At 32.2% G+C, this 19,505-nt stretch overlaps 1 protein-coding gene and 2 long non-coding RNA genes across 3 annotated transcripts; 1 reads left to right on the top strand and 2 right to left on the bottom strand.

Moving 5' to 3' along the window:
* Positions 1-1,057: 1,057 nt before the first annotated feature.
* LOC123919649 lies at positions 1,058-4,406 on the bottom strand. Its single transcript, XR_006813288.1, has 4 exons — positions 4,247-4,406; positions 3,910-3,975; positions 1,885-1,982; positions 1,058-1,327 (listed from the first exon to the last, which is right to left on the bottom strand). It is a non-coding gene; the product is annotated as an uncharacterized LOC123919649 (long non-coding RNA).
* Positions 2,658-3,347, top strand: LOC123919650. Its single transcript, XR_006813289.1, has 2 exons — positions 2,658-2,793; positions 3,121-3,347. It is a non-coding gene; the product is annotated as an uncharacterized LOC123919650 (long non-coding RNA).
* A 1,533-nt stretch (positions 4,407-5,939) lies between the features above and the next one.
* Positions 5,940-7,011, bottom strand: LOC123921877 (ethylene-responsive transcription factor ERF017-like). Its single transcript, XM_045974581.1, has one exon. The coding sequence runs from the start codon at positions 6,873-6,875 to the stop codon at positions 6,243-6,245; it is 633 nt and encodes a 210-aa protein (XP_045830537.1). The 5' UTR covers positions 6,876-7,011; the 3' UTR covers positions 5,940-6,242.
* Between the last annotated feature and the right edge of the window lie 12,494 nt (positions 7,012-19,505).

Here is a 19,505-nt window from a genome sequence, read left to right as displayed (position 1 = left end):
GAAAAACAAATGCAAATTGCAAATAAAACAGAAGGATTTGATGTCCCGCTGATATCAACCACAAAATAGTGAGACCTCTTTGTTTTTCGAATTTTGTGAAATTTGAGAGAGTCGCTTAAGTTTAGGTTGGTTGACTTGGGCTTTCTTTTATAAAATTGTTCGGCCAAAATAAAATTAATTTTAAAAAAAATTATCTTACAAAAACATCTATTTTATTACTAGTTTTTTAATGGGCTGGCGCAAAAGCCTGTGGGTCACTTCAGACGGACCCATGAAAAATGTAGGCCCGGTGGGCCGGTCCAAAAAGACATTGTCATTTTTTGGGCGCTTTTTGAGGCCGCACGCTCTTTAAAATACAGAGCTAATTGACCGCCCCGGTAGACTGGCCCATTTTAACAACTCTATGCAAGATTACATATTTAATCTTTAATTGCTTATCAAAATTTTTTTACTCTTTAACTTAATTTCAGATGAAAATTTATTACTATTTATGTCATTTTTTCCCCTTTTAGATATTTCATCATGTTTTTGTATGATTTTTCAGGTTTTAAATTTATGATTTTCTTTTATAAAATAAAATATATTTATAATTAAAAGCGAGCAAAGAAAGAAAACTATAAATTTGAAACTTAAAATTGATATCTAAACATGATAAAAGACTAAAATATTATATAAAAAAATAAAGAACTAAAATATTAACTGAAATTAAGTTTTTTTTTTTTTTTGAACCAACTGCTGAAATTAAGTTAAAAAACTAAAAACGTAATTTGTCTAAAAAATAAAATATGATATATCCATATACTTGACACAAAGAATACGGTTTTTGGGCACTGTAGATTTCATTCAGCCATGCCACGTCAGCATCAAGTGTGGGGCCCAAATATTGTATCTTGGCCTTTTTTTTTTGTGTCCTTTATGCATTGAATCCCAACTGGTGCAGGTTTAACTGGTGTTTATTTTTTCCTTTTATCTTGGGTAGGATTTAACTAATGTTTAATTTTTTCCCTCCCAATCAAAGGGACATGGTTTTTGAATTTTGAATTTGCAGTCTCATATATTGTCCAGATTCAATGTATTACTTAAAATTAATAAATAAATTATGTTAATACAAAACTTGGAGAGCAAGTAGAAGGACAATTTGGTCTTATTTGTACAAAATCTAAACAATATAAATTGCCCTTCATTCCTTTCAATTTCACTCAATTCTCTTGCCCTCTTTCCTTCACCATTAGGCAGAGAACTCAATGACCAATCTTCATTTCCTCTTGCCATTCTCTTCCTTTGCATTGATTTTTTTTTGTTACATCTTTGCAATGATTTCTAGAGCCTGAAAATGATAAATTCAAATGATTAGATCTCATCCACAATCAATATTTTAGTCATGCATGAAGCCATGGACTATTTCTTTGTGCAATTTATTATGGTACTTTGTTTGAGACTTAAGTTTTGTGATTAATTTTGATCTGTGTTTTATTATAGGTAATACTTCTTTCAAGGATCTTGCTTGTGATTCACAAAGGTAAAACAATATTTTTCTATCAATTCAAGTTTGGTATTTATTTTGGATTGTTGTTTTTCTATAAAAGCATAATTACATGAATATGTCATTAATGAATGAAATTGCAGTTACATAAAAATTGTGGTACAATCAATCTAACTCTCTTCTAAATAAGGCTCACTACTACCCAAAGAAAGGTAACTACTTCAATTCATAATGTTTTCTTCCATTGTTAATAATAAAGTCGTAATATTTGATTATTATCTTTTTGTTTAAATCATGAGTTAAGAGTAAAAGAATATTACTTCAAAACTCATCACAGGTATAAAATCTAAAACTACATTTGCTCAATGAAATATTAAAATTGGATAGGAAGCTTAAATTACCTTTAATTCATATAAACCAGGCACATTGTTATTCCACTTAAAAGCAGCAAAGATTTCGGGCTATTATCAACATCAAATACTGATCTTGAAAGTTGGGTCTGCATTGTTCGAAATAAAAAATATAAAATTAGTTTAACCAATACTATAAGCTTCAATATATGCTTCAAGAGTTCAAGGTGGTTAGTTTTATATTTATACAATAAAAAGGTGTTTGAACATCAAATAAAAATTATAGCTTTTGATATTGAGACTTAAACCGAATCCAATCTTTGAAACAAAACAACAATCCAATCAATATCACAAAAAATGGCATTTTTGAATTCGATAATGAGAGAATATTGGTATTCAAACTAGAAAAGCAAAACCAAATTTTGGAGATGTAAATTTGGGTCATTATCCTAAACAGTTTTACTTTAAAACTACACACTTTGTGCCTTTCTAATTCCAACAAATTGCATACAATGAACAAATTTATACTCTTTTTTATTGTTTAGAACTTTGATTAATTAGAACCAAATCTCCAGATTCTATACATTGAAACAACAATAACATGTGTAAACCATTTAAAAAGTGACATAAATGAGATTAGAATTCATAGAGAACTAACCATATACATCTGCAAATATTAGGGTCACAGAGAAGAAATATTGCACATGGATAACAACTTTTTATAAACAGAATATCGTTTTATTTAATTACTTATTTATTTTAAAGTTGTCAATTTTGAAGAATTTTTTTTGTCTTATATACTACTTTACACCCTGGTTGTATATGTGGGGCTATAAGTTAGTAGACTCTTCTCAGCTAAGGTTAGGGATCAGATTATGCATTGTATCTGGTCAATTTGCAAGTTTGATGTTACTACTTTACACCCACATTTTGCATGTATCCAGGATAGGGTTTATCCAGGTATGGTATTTTGTTAGTTCTAAACTTTAAGTAATGTCAGAAAGTTCATTGAATTTACCCTTAATTACATATAGTTTCTATTAAGTTCAATTTATAAAATACAAAAGAAAGACAAAAACTAAGGCCTAACATAGACATTTCATGATCAGTTGCAATTCTCATGAGACTACTTGAAGTATGTTATCACTTCCTCCCTAATTTGGAAGTAAATAAGATTTTTTATATAATCTGTCCAAAAAAACAGAATTTTTTTAAACAAAATATCCTTTTCTATGGAGATTTTTGATTTCAAAAATTATAATTCATGCTATAGAATTGATTTTGCAGGTACATTTGAAGATAAAAATAAGAAGCCCTTCTTCAAAGGTTGTCCTACTCTATAGAAAGATGTAAATCCATAAGGTATTGGACCAGAGGAAGTTAAAACCCACAAAAAGAAGAAGTGTTGTAAAAGAGAACAAAGTTCAAAGGCTATTGGAATATCCTTAATTATTGGGAACATCCTTAATTATTTAAACTTGAGCAGAAAGATATGCACACTATTTATTCGAATATCCTTGAACTCCTTACTACTCACTCATTTGACATTCTCATACTTCTAAAATTCCCCATTCTTTGATTGGTGATATATTTACAAAGTCATATAAAGTCCATATGTTATAAACACTAAATGCCAATATAAATACACTTGAAACTCTTCTATGTTTTGAAAACAAATAATTTTAAAATAAGGAATCAAGGTAACCTCCAAGGTCTGTTGAAGTTATGTTATCAAATTCTTTTGGTGTTTGCATTAATATCAGAAAAAGGGTTTCTAACTATGGACTTCCATTCCCCTTAACTCAAAAGACATAAACCTATAAACCTTGGAATTCCACACTAAAGTTGTGATCACATACATACCAAAATGTATACCACAGCATAAAAATTAATAATATCATATGCATATAATGTAAAGATGTTCAGAAAGAACTATTGTAGACATATATCGAATCATTTGATAATGTTAACTAACTGAAAAAATTAAAAGATAACTTTTCTCTTTGAAATTTATGTCTTTTATATTGAAAATTTTCTTTTAAAATATTGTATGATTTGAATCTAAATTTGCAGTACCTTTGAGGAGAAAATCTTGAACTGCCTCCGCTTTACAACTGTTTTAACTCATTCTTTGCTTCGCGTCTTAAGTGAATCGCGCAACAAAACAATAATAGAGAAGAAAAATCAGAATTATTTTCATGTTTTATAGTGCAACATATACAACATTAAATACTAATTTAGAAGTAAAAAAGATTTTATGCAATTTTTCAAAAAAAATAAAAATAAAAATCCTTTGATTTATTTAAAAAGTTTCATCAAAAGATAATTTGGTAAGTAGAAAAATTAACAAGAAAAATTGTTGGAATCACAAGATATCCATGATGCATGATATAAATGAAGGTGTAACACTTACCCTCGGAAGATTCATGATGCATCGATCTTATATGAAAAAATGAGGTAAAAAATAACCCTCGCGGCGGCGATGATGACTTCCGACACGGTGGTCATCGACAACGGTGTCTACATCGTGAAATAATGCAGTCCAACAGAGAGTACTTATGAGGAGGATTACAGATCCGATAATTAACTCTGCGGAATAGCTCCAATATGTTAAAAAATGGAGCTTTTGACAGTGATGGTTAGGTGAGAAAGAAGAATATTCATTTGGTGATTTTGTTCCGATAGATAGATAGACAGTTGAGAAGATGAAAAAAACGAAAAAAAATTGGTCAAAGGAGGATTGGCTTGCGGTGGTTGTAAGACGAAATCTGGCGGCGGCGACGAAGGGAGAGGGAGAGATTGGAGAGCGTCACATTACCGAATGATGAAGAAAATAAAATAGGAGGAGAATGTTGTGGGTTACTGAAGTGAGTAATAATATTGGGCTTGAGCCAATTCTTTTGTATATAGTGGTGTATTCCTAAAACACTGGTGTGAATAGTATTAAGTCTAACATTGCATTTTTGTTAAATTTAACCATACAATTTTTTCCCCATTTTTTGTAAAAAAAAAAAAAACAAATTTAAACCTATAGTTAATGTCACTTAATTTTCAAAATGCCTCCGGCAAAAATATTTCTCCAAATTTATTAAAAATAAAAAAGTTATTTAAATATTACTCCTTCGTTTTTTTAATGGTCTTTTAACGTCGGGGTTCCTATTTAATTGCCTTTTTGATATTATAAGGGTATTATTTGTCAATTATATCCATTGTCAATTACTCATATTTTTTTCAATAAAACTAATTATTGCTATATATTTGAAAAATTAAAGTTGTATTTTTTTGTAAATAACATATTAAATTTTTGTTTTTTTATACATAATATATTAAATTTATTGGAAAGAAAAAGTGTGTGCAGAAAAATAGGAAAATTAAGATAAGGGTATAATAGGAAGATAAGGTGCAAAAATACACTTTATTAAATTGGTATTACTATTTTAAAAAGACACTAAAAAAACGAATTGATTAATTGTTATCGTGAATCTTGAATCGGTTTTTAAATCTTAAACTTAAGTCTATCTTATTCGTTTTAGTTTCTGATTGGGTTTTAATTATTTTAGTCTTTATAAATTATAACTAAATTTATTTGGTCTTTTACCCTTTTATTTCTTCACCCATTTAGTCCAGAATGACTCTTATGGAAATCTACATGGCATTGTTTGGTTCATTTTCTAATGTGTGCAGAAAAAAAATCTTAGCGGAACAAAAAATAAAAATCATCATCTATGTTTTAAAACTATTTCTGTTTTGATTGTGTGGCTATAGCTTTTGATTGGTATTTTTGGGTTTGGCTCGGTTGAAAATGTTAATGAGTCATGTTATTAAAGTTGTTTGAAGAGGATGACATTGTTGAAAATTAAGTTGATGAAAAGGATAATAATAGCTGTTTTTTTAACACTATGGTGTTTATGAGATATCGGTTACATGTCCTATCTATGAAATTTATAACCATTCTCTTAAGTGTATTTGTTAAACACATATATTAGTGGTGGTTTGTTGTGCTTTTGGGCTAGAAAATAAAAATTATTAACTATTTTTTAAATTTATATGGACCATTGTTAAAAAAAAATCCAGTGGGCCGTGCGACAGCACGGGTTAAAAACTAGTTACCAAACAAAATAAGAAAAATGATTATGATTCAATGAAAGGCAAAACAATTACATAAGTTTTTTAGTTACAAGTGATTCATATAATTTGGTCCTAATATAATCATAAATCATATCCACTAAATTAAACCTTGTCAGTCACTCGGTAATTTTTTTTTTTACTTTGGCCACTAAATTAGCAAAAGGCATGGTCCTATAAAAAAATTGACCAACCCAAACCCGAATTTCTTGATCCGGAATTAGCTTTTGGATATAATAAAATCATCCACAACCCGAGCCACTTCTAAACCCATTAATCAACCCTTAGAAATTCCACAAAAAGGAATCATGAATTATCAACCCATCCATGTTCTCTTCTCCATAATCATAACTTGGTGGCACATAGAAATCTCCACCAAAATCATCAAAACCCGGAAAAACATTGTAATCGGGTCCACTATAACCCGACCCATTTACACCAACCAAATCTGAAAACAACCCATTTTGCTTAGAGTCAAAATCAGTCTGAACCGTCGCATCTGACAGTGCCGGAGACGGTGATTCCATAGGCAACATTAAAGTCCCCTCCTCCGACGACTCAGATTCCACTTTCACATTATCGGGTCGACCCGATTTCTCATTATGGATATCCGAATTAGCAAAACGGGCTGCAGCTTCTTGAATCTGAGAAGGTGTCATTGACCTTCCTCCGGCAATACTCGGCGGATCACCGGGGAAATTAAACTTAGCACCACTGCCACGTAAGCAATACGTCGCCGCGTCGAAAGCACGCGCCGCCTTCTCGGCGGAATCATAAGAACCTAACCAAATTCTTTGGCGGCTGTTTGGCAGCCGAATTTCCGATACATATTTTCCCCATTTTCTCTTCCTCACTCCTCGGAATAATGAAGCATCACTTCGTTCCGCCGTAGGTTTCTCCGAATTTGTTTTCACCATTCTTAAAATCTCCAAAATGTAATGTACTAAAATATTTTTAATACGATGATGTTTCTTTTTTATTGTTGTGTCGTTTGTTGTTAGAATCGAAAGACCAAAGTTTTTTTTTTTAAGAGGAATCTATGTCGTTTATTTTTTGGCTGCGTTTGAGAGTGAGAAGAGAATATATATTAGTGAGAGTGTGTGTGTGAAAAAACGAGTGAAAGAAATTTGAGTCAACACTTGTAAATTCTAAGACGTGTGATCATAAAATTGGATAAACTTGAGTAACACGTGTACGGTGACGATAGCAGTGATGATGTTCGTTAAATTCTTTGTTACGCGTTGTGAAGTGTCTCTAGACAACAAAGTTGGACCACGTGATGTATTGGGAGGTTGCATGTGAATTTAAAAATTTGTGATGAAAACAATGTGTAAAATTTTCTATAGTTTAAATTCATTCAATGTGGTGGGATTTTCACTTTTTATTTTGGTAGTATGCAATGTACCGGTAATTAATGGGATAATTCTTACAGTACTAGTAGTCTTTATTCCATTGGTGTTATTCTTTATATATTCCATTCCAAGTATTCCCAATGTTTGAATTGAATTGTTGACAATTTATTTTTGAAAGATGACCAGAGCATGAGTCAAATGTATAACGTACTGACTACTTTTTTTTTTGGGTAAATTAGTGGTTAAATAATTTTATTTTAAGTAAATAAATAGAATGTAAATTTATAGTTTAAATTCCGACTTTTATATATTTATATATAAAATATAATATTTTTATCAATCGAGTTAAATTCACATAAATTAAAACATAGTGACTCTTACCGATCCCTCCAAAAAAAGAGAGTCAAATCCACTAAATTTACGGGGAGTATTGACTAAGATTTCAATGGATTATTTTGATAAAACAAATCTTGAAAATTTTAAATGAATTTGTGAGATTATATTGATTTTAAGAAATTTTTTTCAAAAGACTTTTTCCAATCAAAGTTTTTATCACATGATTTGAATGAATTTTGAGATTTTTTTGAACGACTTTTTACAATCAAGATTTCATAATACTTTATATATTAGGAAACTTTTGTATATTATGAAAATTTTAAAAAACTCAATAAATTTTAATAAAAGAAATTATATTTTTTTGGGAATCCAAATATTTTTTAAAAAAACCCTACGATAGAAAAACTCTATGTCCCTTTTTTTTAAGGTATATGTTCCTAATCACCAATAAAATGGAAAAGTTATCACCACCACCATTGAAGGGAAACAAAAGCAGATGAATGTGAAGAAAAAAAACTGTTTGCCGTAAAAAAAACAATTGAAGAAACAAAATTTACTTTGTTAAAAAAAAAAAAAAAGGTACTCCCTCCGTCCCAATTTGATTGACATGGTTGATTGTTGTGCACTTTTCACACATATTGCTTTGACCTTATTTTTCTACTAATAAAAAAAATAAATATTAGCATATAATATGTTGTTTGATTCGTCTCGATGAGTATTGTCAAAATATCAAATTTTTATAGTTTTTACTATTATACAATTAAAAATATTAATCGTCAAAGTTATGCATCGGCATGCGTGAAACAGTCAAATGTGTCAATCAAATTGGGACTAGGGAGTACAAAAGTTGTAATAAATCAAAAGTTTGTAAAAAAGATGTAGAATTTGTTAAAATTGCAAATAAAAAACATGTTTGATAGAAGAAGAAGAAGAAGAAGAAGAAGAAGAAGAAGAAGAAGAAGAAGAAGAAGGACTAGTACAGTGATGATGAAAGTAAAAAAATCTTGGAGAGTTCAAATGTTGGTCAGTTTGTTGAATAAGTGAACAAAGAAAAGAAGAAGAAGAAGAAGAAGAAGAAGAAGAAGAAGAAGAAACCTGATACAATGCTGATGAAAGTAAAAAGTTGTGAAGAGTTCAAAAAAGTCTCAAGGCTATTGGTGAGATCGTTGGAAAAGTCTATCAAGTGTATTTTTAACTAAAATGTCTCACAAAATCCATTACATACAAAAATCCACTAAAATCTATGAATTTTTGAATACCAAGAGACATTTTATAAGTCTTGACAGATCTCGATCGAATAACAGCATATTTCATTACCCTGGAAAAAAAAATCATGATTGTCTTGATTGAATACCACTAGATTTATTTAGATTTTATAAAAGTCTTGATTGAATACCACCTGATTTTTTTATTAGAAAAAATCTTTTAAAATCCTTTGAAATCTCAATTCAATACACCCCTAAATTTGTGTTTCTGAGGAGTGTTTTTGAGGAAAGAATTCCATTTTAAAAAATTATTTATCTAAAAAATTAAATATTTTAATTTTCAGTACATTAAGTAGGTTAAATGTATACCAAATACATTTAACATTATTTTATTAGTGTAAGGGAATATGAAGACCTTGTTCTTAATAGATTATGGCAAAAATTGTATAAAGATGTGACATGAGGGGTTAAAAAAAAAATAATGTAAGATTGATATTTTTTAGTATAAAAAGGGTATACTTCCTCCGTCCCAAAACTTTAGTCTTTTTTGGAGTTTTGCACGGAGATTATAAAATGATAAAAAATGATAAGTAAAGTCATTTTTATCATTACTTTATTATGAAAGAGAAAATATATTTAATTAATGTTTTAATTTTTGTAATGGTATAAATGATAAAATATGACTAAATGTGCATTGATTTCTTAAAATGACTAAAGTTTTGTGACAAAACTAAAAAATAAAAAGACTAAAGATTTGGGACGGAGGGAGTATGAACTATGAAGACCTTTATTCTAAATGCGAAGAGGATTATGAGTTGATCATTTAAAAGCGGTAATAAAAGTTATAACGGAAACTTGTTAGAAATTGTCCCCGTTAACTTAGCTAAGTTGGTAGGAACATCGCACTCAGGAGCTCGGGTTGAACCCGGGACACTCCACTTATTCACCTTTAAGGTGGATTTTCTAACCACTAGGCTATCTGACCGACAAAATATTTTTTTTTTTTTGAAATTTTACAAGAACCAAAAATAAAATTTAAACTATTTATATGATCAAAAGCTCATTTAACAATTAACTTTGTTTAACAAAAATTTATTATTTAACTTAATGATCTTGCTAACTAGGTGCACTTGAGACAGTTGAGATAAAGAAAAGATTTTTTTTTATTTTTGGTATAACTACATGACAATTTAATTTCTTTTTTTTTTTTTGGTATAAGACAATTTAATTTCTCGATCATTTGATTTTGATTTGTTCACCAATCATAGAAGTAACTGACCAGTTGCTGCAAGCCACAATGATTAAAAACGCTCTGGAGAAAACTTAACCAAAACTAGTTGGTTTCCTTCGTGTGATTTGGTGGCAGGGCCGACTCTGATAGGGAGATGTAACACCCCTTTTTCCGGCGCTTGAGAAAAGGGATGTTTCTGAGGAGTGTTTTTGAGGAAAGAATTCCATTTTAAAAAATTATTTATTTGAAAAATTAAATATTTTAATTTTCAGTACATTAATTTTAATTTTTTTTTTGACAGGAGTACATTAATTTTAAGTAGTTTAAATGTATACCAAATACATTTAACATTAGTTTATTAGTGTGAAATGGAATATGAAGACCTTGTTCTTAGTAGGATACGTCAAAAAATGTATAAAGATGTGACATGAACTATGAAGACCTTTATTCTAAATGTGGAGAGTATTATGAGTTGATTTAAAAGTGGTACTAAAAATCATAACGAAAAATATTTGGGGGAATAAAACTTATTAGAATGCATGCCCAACAAAATATGGAGGCTTGGGTTTTCGCAATCTACACCTTTTCAACTATTAAAATCAATTTTCACTATAATAAAATCTATTACTAAAAAAAAAAACTTAAGTAATTATACTGTACAAACCAAACAGAAAGGCAAATTAGTCTATGTCTCTTAGAATTATGTTGCAGTAAATCCTGGGACTCAATGTAAATTAATAAATATTGTATTCATATCCATTGGAAATATGACTTTTGACTTTTGAAGTGTATAGTAAATGTAAACAAGTGGAATGTTCAATGTATTCTTAAGCAAGTATGACATATATAAATTACATGAATGCAGGGACGGACCCAAGGGGGGGCAAGCAGGGGCTTCAACCCCCCCTCCCACATACATATAGTTGCTAATGATACCTCTTAAATAAATTATTGTGATTTTATTTAATAATTTTGAGTTAAATATATTTTTAGTCTTTATAAAATTATGAGTTTTTAAGTTTTGTCCTTCAAAAAATTTACTTTTAATCCATATTTGTATTTTATAGGACTATTTTGAGGACTAAAAGTATCAATTATTTGTAAGAATATTTTAAAATGGAGACTATTTTTAACAAACTGCAATATTTTAAAGGATATTTTAAGTTAAAATTTAATATGACTAAACATAAAAACTCATTATTTTATAAGGATAAAAAATATATTTAGCTCTATTATTTATTGTTAAAAAAAAAAATTCGACCCCCCGTGTGATTGATTTCTAGATCCGTCCCTGCATGAATGTGTTAAAAGTATTCAAAGATTCAACCTTGCGATGCTGGGATAATAATAGCTTTCAAGATGCATTACCGTAGAAGGTTATACCGCAAAATATTGGAAGGTTATGAGGTCGGACAATCTGATCCAAGGAAGATAAATGTCCTTGATGCTATCAATTTGGCAATCCCAGCTTGGACGATAGATGTTCGAAGAGAAACAATAGCGAATTGCTTCTGACACTGTAAAATCCGTTCAGCTAGTGACGTTGTAGGAAATTTGGATGAATCCACTTTTGATGAAGAAACTCAAGACCTCCATGTCATACCCTAAATTTTGCCTGTCTTTTACTATTATATGGATTTTTGTCGCATTTTCTCTCGAATATGTGAATTAGCCAATTTGGTAGTGAGAAGAGAGTTTGAGGAGTTGTCAGTGTAAGATCATGAGTTCGAATCCCATTATTTTATTTTATTTCATTTTTTTTTATTAGTTAAAAAAAAAAAACACAAAAAAAAAATCAAAAGATAAGGGTGACAACAGCTAAGTACGCGTATTAATCCATTAGGAAAGGAAAATTCAAATTCCACTCATAAACAACATTGAATCACACATTAGTTGTAGATGAGAACAAATCAAACCAAAAAGGAAAATTTTGATTCCTTCATGAATCACATTCAAGTCACAATTTCATTCCAGAATTAAAAACAATCAGATTTCTAAACTCAATCCTGATGCTATATAAATGAGGGGGATTACACGCAAAAAAGAGAGGAGAACCGAAAAAAATCAGAAAAATAGTGAGGTTTGAAACAGAGCCGAAAATCAGAAATAGTGAGGGCTGAGAACCAAAAAGCGAAAAAGCAAGGTACGCTGTACAATACCCCCTGCTGTATTAATCGCACCATTTTTATTTTTCAATCCTGCTAGTACTTGTCTTGTTATGCATGTTGTGTTGATTATTATTATTATTATTTTACTATCAAATACATGTGTCTGTAGAAACTTGAATATATCTACATCATCATAATAATTATTATAATGTAGTCATGATATGCTAAACAAGAGTATAAGCACTTGAAAAAGGAGTGGACTGCCGTTTGGCTTTCCCATTTTCTGATTATTTGGATTTCTGCCGTTTGGCTTGCAGTTCAGATAATCGTCATTCTCCTAAAAATAATAAAATCAATCTCAATCGACAAACTTTATTTTCACGCTCGTGCATGTTCAATTACTTTTTCTCAAAACGGATATCATCGCCCAAGTGCGAGTCCGTCTCTTTAATAAAGCAAACTTTTTGCCCAAGCGCGATCAAAAAACATTTTCATAAATAAAATTGTTGGAACATGATGAGAATTTGGAGGGAACTTGGTATTGAAATAAACACAAGTGTTAGAACCATGTAGAGTGTGAATTAAAAAAAAAAAGACTCTTTGAGTCCCACATTGGAAAGATCACACTATTTGGTAGTGTTTATATACCACAAAGTGGCAACCAAGGGTGTGCCCTTGGGGTACCCACTTTTGTAAGAAAGGGAGACCGCACACTATGTCGAATATCACACACGCGCGCGCCGCCGACCGGCCGGCTCGGATCGGGCCGGGCTTGGGTCTTGGTGATATATTAATTTTTTAAGGGCCCGTTTGGTGCACAGGATAAGAGACCTGAAGCTTATCCTATCCTGTTTCTCTAGTTATAATTCTTATCCTGAGCAGGATAGGATAAGAAGAAAAAAAATTACTGATTTTTTTTATAAAATATATTTTAAAATACATAAAATAAAATATAAATAATAAAATAATAGGGGTAATTTTGTAATTTAGATATTCTAAAATTTCAAAATTTTACTAAAATTACAATATTTTAAAGTAAAATAATTATTAAAAAAATTGACAAATAGGGATATTTGTTGGAGTAAGCCCTAAAAGCCAATCTGTTTTGATAGAATATTCTTTTGTATCATGACTTTGATTTATATATTTAATATATATAATAAGGCATTTCTTTATTATGTTTGTTTCAAACTAATAAAGTCCCTAGAATAGCTAGTCTAATTAATGGAACATTAAGTGTGACTTAATAGTGAGACTCCATTAAACATAAGGACACTATTCTTAAAGTATCCGTAGTCAAGTTTTACTGTGATGTGGGATAACAGTAAAACATAGAGACTATTATGTGAGTAGACTGATGACCTCATCTCACGTGTCATGGATATGAGATATCAAGTCTTCACATAGATATAAATATTAGGAGTAATATTTATATTGGATTGACCCACCATGAGAATACTACATAGTGTGTTATGAAAAATGTCATAAGTTATTCTCATAGTGATAATGGTGTATACCACCCTTCGACCTGAAACCACTATGGACCCTAGATGTGGAGTAGAGTACTTAGTTGCCGTTCAAACATTGTCCGTAACAAGATGACTATAAAGTCGGTTGATGGGTACTCCACAAATCATGCTGAGGGACATGAGTGACCTAGATGGAATTTGCCCCTCCCACATAACAGGAGCAATATCTGTAGGCCTCTTGATGGAATATGACTGATAAAATGCGTGGCCACGCCGAACTAAGTCAATATGAGATATTGAGCTTATTCATTACTCAATATATTCTGGGATCAAGAAATAAGATATTGAACCATACAAGGATGACACGATCTATGCCTTGTGTTCAATATAGATATAAGGGCAAAGGGGTAATTATACACACGATCGTTATCATGGAAAGGTTTCGTCAGATCACATGACATTCTCGTCACTTGGGTAGCAGTGATGTGTTGCTAGATACCACTCACTGTTTATAATATTAAATATGTGATTTAATATTATTGCCAACGTTACGAGAACCTATAGGGTCACACACAAAGGACAGATAGATGAGAGAAATAAATAAGTAAGACTTATTTATAAAATAATAAGTAGGACTTATTAGTAATTAAATAATTAAGTATGACTTATTATTTAATTAGAGAAGCGCGGCACACCGTAAAGTATGGTGCACTTAAGTAAAATACAGCACACCGTAAGGTACGGTGGATACTCAAATAAGTCTATAAAAAGAATACACTTATGTGCTGAATTTTTAACCTAAGAGTTAGTCCTAAAATTTAGAAACCTAGCCGCCACTCTCTAAACCCTATTCTCTCTGAATCTCTGGTGGAATTGGCTAGCATCGGTCATCGGAGAAGTTCTGTTCGTGTGGACTGAGTAGATGCATCGCTACTTTGCTTTGCTCGTGATCAGAAACAGTTTCTACTTCAAAGGTTCTGCACTTCAAGAGGTAAACACATAAACTTGTGGTTTTGTGTTCTTTGATTTGTGATTAATGATTTAATCAAGATCCGTTCATCGGGATTGTTCCGCTAAGAGGATTAAATTTTTGAAAAACTCCTCTTAAATCCCAACAGTGGTATCAGAGCATCGGTTTCGATTAAATCATTACGTTCAAATCGTTTTAATGTTTAATGATGATTATATGATGATATACTCATGTTTATATGCATCCGTATGATTAAGCTTTATTTTGATAACATGATGACTCGAATATGATTCGTAATTAATTATGTATATCATCGTTTGAATTATAATAATTCTGAAAGTTTGTTTTTCAAGAGATTCGTTCTTTCAAAATCGTATGAGTTTTGATTTTAGTGAGAAAAAAAAAAAAAAAGGAGCAATCAGTTATATATATATATATATATATATATATATATATATATATATATATATATATATATATTTGATATAACAGTAAGCAATTTTTGTGTATATGTTTAAGTTTGAGATGCTTTCGATCTGTATTTCAAAAGTCAGATTAAAATACTCATGATATATTTTCAATTGTCTTTGGAAATGTAACACCCCGTTTTTCAAAGCATAAAAAGGGGTATTATTTTTTTTTTTTTAAAACAACACGCTTAAATAAAATGGCGCGCGTGAACGCCCGCAGCTATCTCGGCAATTCGTCATTCAATAGAAAAATAAATATAACATCAACACATTATATTACAGGGCTTCCTCGAAGCAAAGTGTGTACCTGAATAATTTACATACGGCGGATACATTAAGTTCATCAACCAAAAGACACGAGTTATGAACCGAATATATCACAAGGCCAAAAGGCACTAAGCATGTCTGAGTATAATGTATAAAACATACAGTCATCCAAAATACAAACTAGGCCCTAAGCCTACCAAAATGTAGCCTAACAAGCGCTACTCCCTACACTCCGGGATAGTCCACGAAGTCCTCGCCGTCCACACGGCCTACGGTCTCAGATGGCGCTCCATCGTCTGGGGGTGGGAGGAGCCCGCGATATGGCATGCAAAATAAGGGTCACCAACTGGAAACAAGTAATAAAATACCGAATACACATACCAGAATAGAAAGCGGTAAACACTTATCACATCCTCACACCAAGAAGAATAAATAAAGTGCACACATACCCTAATGCAAGACCTCTAATGAATGGTTGTGGCACAATCACCCAGATCGAATGCCACATGCATGAATTCCGGAAAAAGGTGGATTACACCCGGCACAATCACCCAGATCAAATGCCAACTCAATTGGTGGATACTCCGGAGTACAATCACCCAGATCAAATACCGGCTCCATTAACGGCGGTACAATCACCCAGATCAAATACCGTCTCCGTTAAAGGCGGAAGTATCACCCGGTACAATCACCCAGATCAAATACCGACAATGTTTGCATGAGCATACGTCCCTACATATACTAATGCAACAAACATACACATATTCATAACCACATGTCAACACATATATTTCCCACATATACGTAAGACAAATAACATCGAAAACAACCAAGCACACAAGCATGGAACCACAACAAGCATAACCACAAGCATACCCTAATGCTATTGACGGAAATAAAAAGGTGCCCTTACCTCGGCGAAACTTCCAATTACAAACGATTCCGAGTTATGCAACAATTCGTGCGCCCTAAAATAGTGGAGCGTACAATCCATAAGTCACGCCCAAAGTATTATAATGAAACTAAACCTATCAACAAAGGTCTAGAGGCATCTAAGGCACTTCCTAACACTCTCGGATATTATATTCGAGTCCTCCCCATAGTGATTAAAAATTCCCGAAGTTAAATACACTATTTTTCACAAAACAAACACATTTTCGACAAAATAGTTTTCAAACTAAAATGACCATAACTAATTCAACTCTTGTCCACTCGAGACGAACCATACGCCAAACTCTTCGTCTCGAAAAGACGGATCAAATGGTTAAGTTTTGAGGGAACTGAAACAATTTTAAATGGACGAAAATGCCCCTGCACAGTTCGTCCAGAATTGAGAAATCAAGGCATTCTCCCACAAATTTTCATTTTCAAAGCATACCATTGCTCTCTATGGTTTTAAACTTCAAAGGACACTTTCATACACTACCAAAACACTTGAAAACAACCTAAAAATTTTACGAAAATATCTCGACAAAATAATCGAGTTTTTCTTGCGTCGCAAGTTTCAAGTTTTTCTTTCCAAATACAATCCTATAATCAAACTTTGACCCACCTATGATCATTTCATCAAAGCATGCTCATTTTTCACAAAATTGTGGACTTAGAAAAATTTCACAATTTTTCCCCCCCCACACAAGCTCTAGGTTCTGCCCTTGAAAAACAAAGTGGCCCTTCCGCTCAAAATTTTTCGCTTCCGAGGGCATGGTAATATCCCATAATACCCCCGAGTTACTAATCCAAGCCCCAAAAATTTTCCGGGCAAAGCCTCAAATTTCGAAAATTCAATTTTAGGTTCTTTAACACACATACAACACTGAAACCATTTTTTTCCCAAAAATTTTTGCATGGTAATTCGCCCTAGGCCACCATTGTGCCTCCCTCAAAGCCCTGACAAATTTTGAAACCTCTCCCACACTTTTCCGAAATTTCTCATGACCAAAAGTTTTGAAAATAAGGACCACACTCAAAATTTTCCAATGCAAAGTCCTAGCTAGCATCTATTAGTTCACATGGCCATGGAATTGATCAACCAAACCACTTTGAGCATCAAAACAAAAGTTTCTAAAAATATGTTCATAAAATCCTCAAGAACACACTCAAAATTATTTTTCCTTGTTTCACAAAATTAAAGCCATAATCTAACATCCATTTCTCTACTAAGCTCATAAACAACACCAAAAAGAAAAGCACAAAACAATTTTTCAAAGTTATGATCATTTCAAATAAGTTTTTCAAACCCTAACAAAAGATTTTATGAAAATCTTAATCACCATGGAAATCACAACATGCCAAGCTTAAACAAGCTAGTCTACTACCCATAAACACTCCCATGGAACCAAACTAAATTTCTAGAATATTTGCTCAAGAACATATTCATAACAAATCCTAACATCTATGAGTTTCAACCAACTAAAAGAAAGGAGGAGGTTAGTTACCTTAAGTGAAGTGATTCCCTTAGCAAGTCTAGGTTCCAAAGAGCTTGAAAAGGAAGGATTTGATGATGAAATGAAAATTTTGTGATGAATAGAAATGAGGAGTGGCTTTCACGGTTTGGAGAGGAAGAGAAAGGATGAAAAATCTGATTTTTCTAAGTCTCCAAAGTGCCTAAACCTCCTTACTAACAAATGGTCTTGGTAACTCTTGGCCATTGGATCAAAAGCACTTTCTCTAGATCAAATCCTAGCCATCCATTTTACTTTAACAAATATCTAGATATTTTCTCTCACGCCCCACAGCTCTCGCGCGCCGCGACGAGCAAAACTCGTAAAAACAGAAAACTTACGGAACGGAAGTCCGTCTCAAAATAATTCCAAAACTTATCGCCGAATCTTTTTCCGCGACTGTAATTTTCTTCCACACTCTCGAAAATTATTCTCAGGACATATCCTAACTCGCGCAGATATATAAATCTTCTATCTAAAATTTTACTGAATTCCGAAACCGTAAAATTTTACGACAGCGGGTAAACTATTGCCCGTTTTCTCAAAAACTAGCATAACGCGAAAAATGAAATTCTAAAGACACAGGATCATCCTCATTCCTATAAGAAGACTAGGAAAACAAACCCCGTGTCATTCTGACATTCGAACACAAAACAGGCACGATCTCAGCAAAATATATCGTAATAATGACGATACTCGAACTAATAACTCTCGAACTCTAATCAACCTATCTATAACTAATGGTCTTCCATAAGACAAATCCAAATAGCATTCCTTAGCCCAACAACAAACCTCGGAAACGAAATCTACGCGAAAAACTAAGCAACAAAGGTCCCGGGTGCATAAACCCCTAAAGTCAACTAAAAGTCACAAAAGTCCACCTGTGAACAGTACCATGCGCCTATGCTCAGCCCCCATGGTCAGGTTTTGGCCTAAAATGGGCCTCTGCTGTGCCTGGCTCGAGTGCTAGGAAGTGTGGGAAAATTTCTGCGAATCCGCCTCTTACGGAAACGATCATAACTTGAGTTCTGGTTGTCCAATTGAGACGCACCAATATTCGTTGGAAAGCTAACGAAGAGATCTACAACTTTCATGTTGACCATAAAAACCAAATCAAAACGTAAAGGGGTCAAAAAGGTACGAGTTTGTTCAGACTTCAACAAAACAACCAAAACCTTGTTTTTTTCATTTCCAAACTCAACATCCTTTCCACACTTAATTTACTCCATAAACTCATATAAATTAAAAGTGGAATTTAGGGGTCTTACATTACTACCCACCAAAAAGATGTTTCGTCCTCGAAACTAAAGTGAGAGTAATAACTTAGATTAACTTCACGAAAGTCCGCAACCTAAGTTATCACATGACGTTTCCAACATCACATTCTTCTGCCTCCGCATCATAGTCCATTTCATTAAGTTTACACGAAACAGTGACGGCTACCTTCCAAAAAGAATTTTCAAAAACTTTACGCACTACCAAAGCTGGCCAAACTAGTCCATTCCAGTCAACACGATTCCGCCTACTAATAACAAGAGATTAAGGACGATCAGTTCCTCAATTTGTCACTAGATAGTCGACAACCATGATGGTGACATAGACCATCTTTACCAAACTACAATAGCACTCTCAGCCACTTGTACTCAATTCATCTGAATCACAAAGGTCCAACGTCTTCTTCGAGGTTTTCTACATGTC

The sequence above is a fragment of the Trifolium pratense genome, linkage group LG4 (assembly GCF_020283565.1).
Source record: "Trifolium pratense cultivar HEN17-A07 linkage group LG4, ARS_RC_1.1, whole genome shotgun sequence".
NCBI lineage: Eukaryota > Viridiplantae > Streptophyta > Magnoliopsida > Fabales > Fabaceae > Trifolium > Trifolium pratense.
This window is presented reverse-complemented; position numbering and strand designations above follow the sequence as displayed.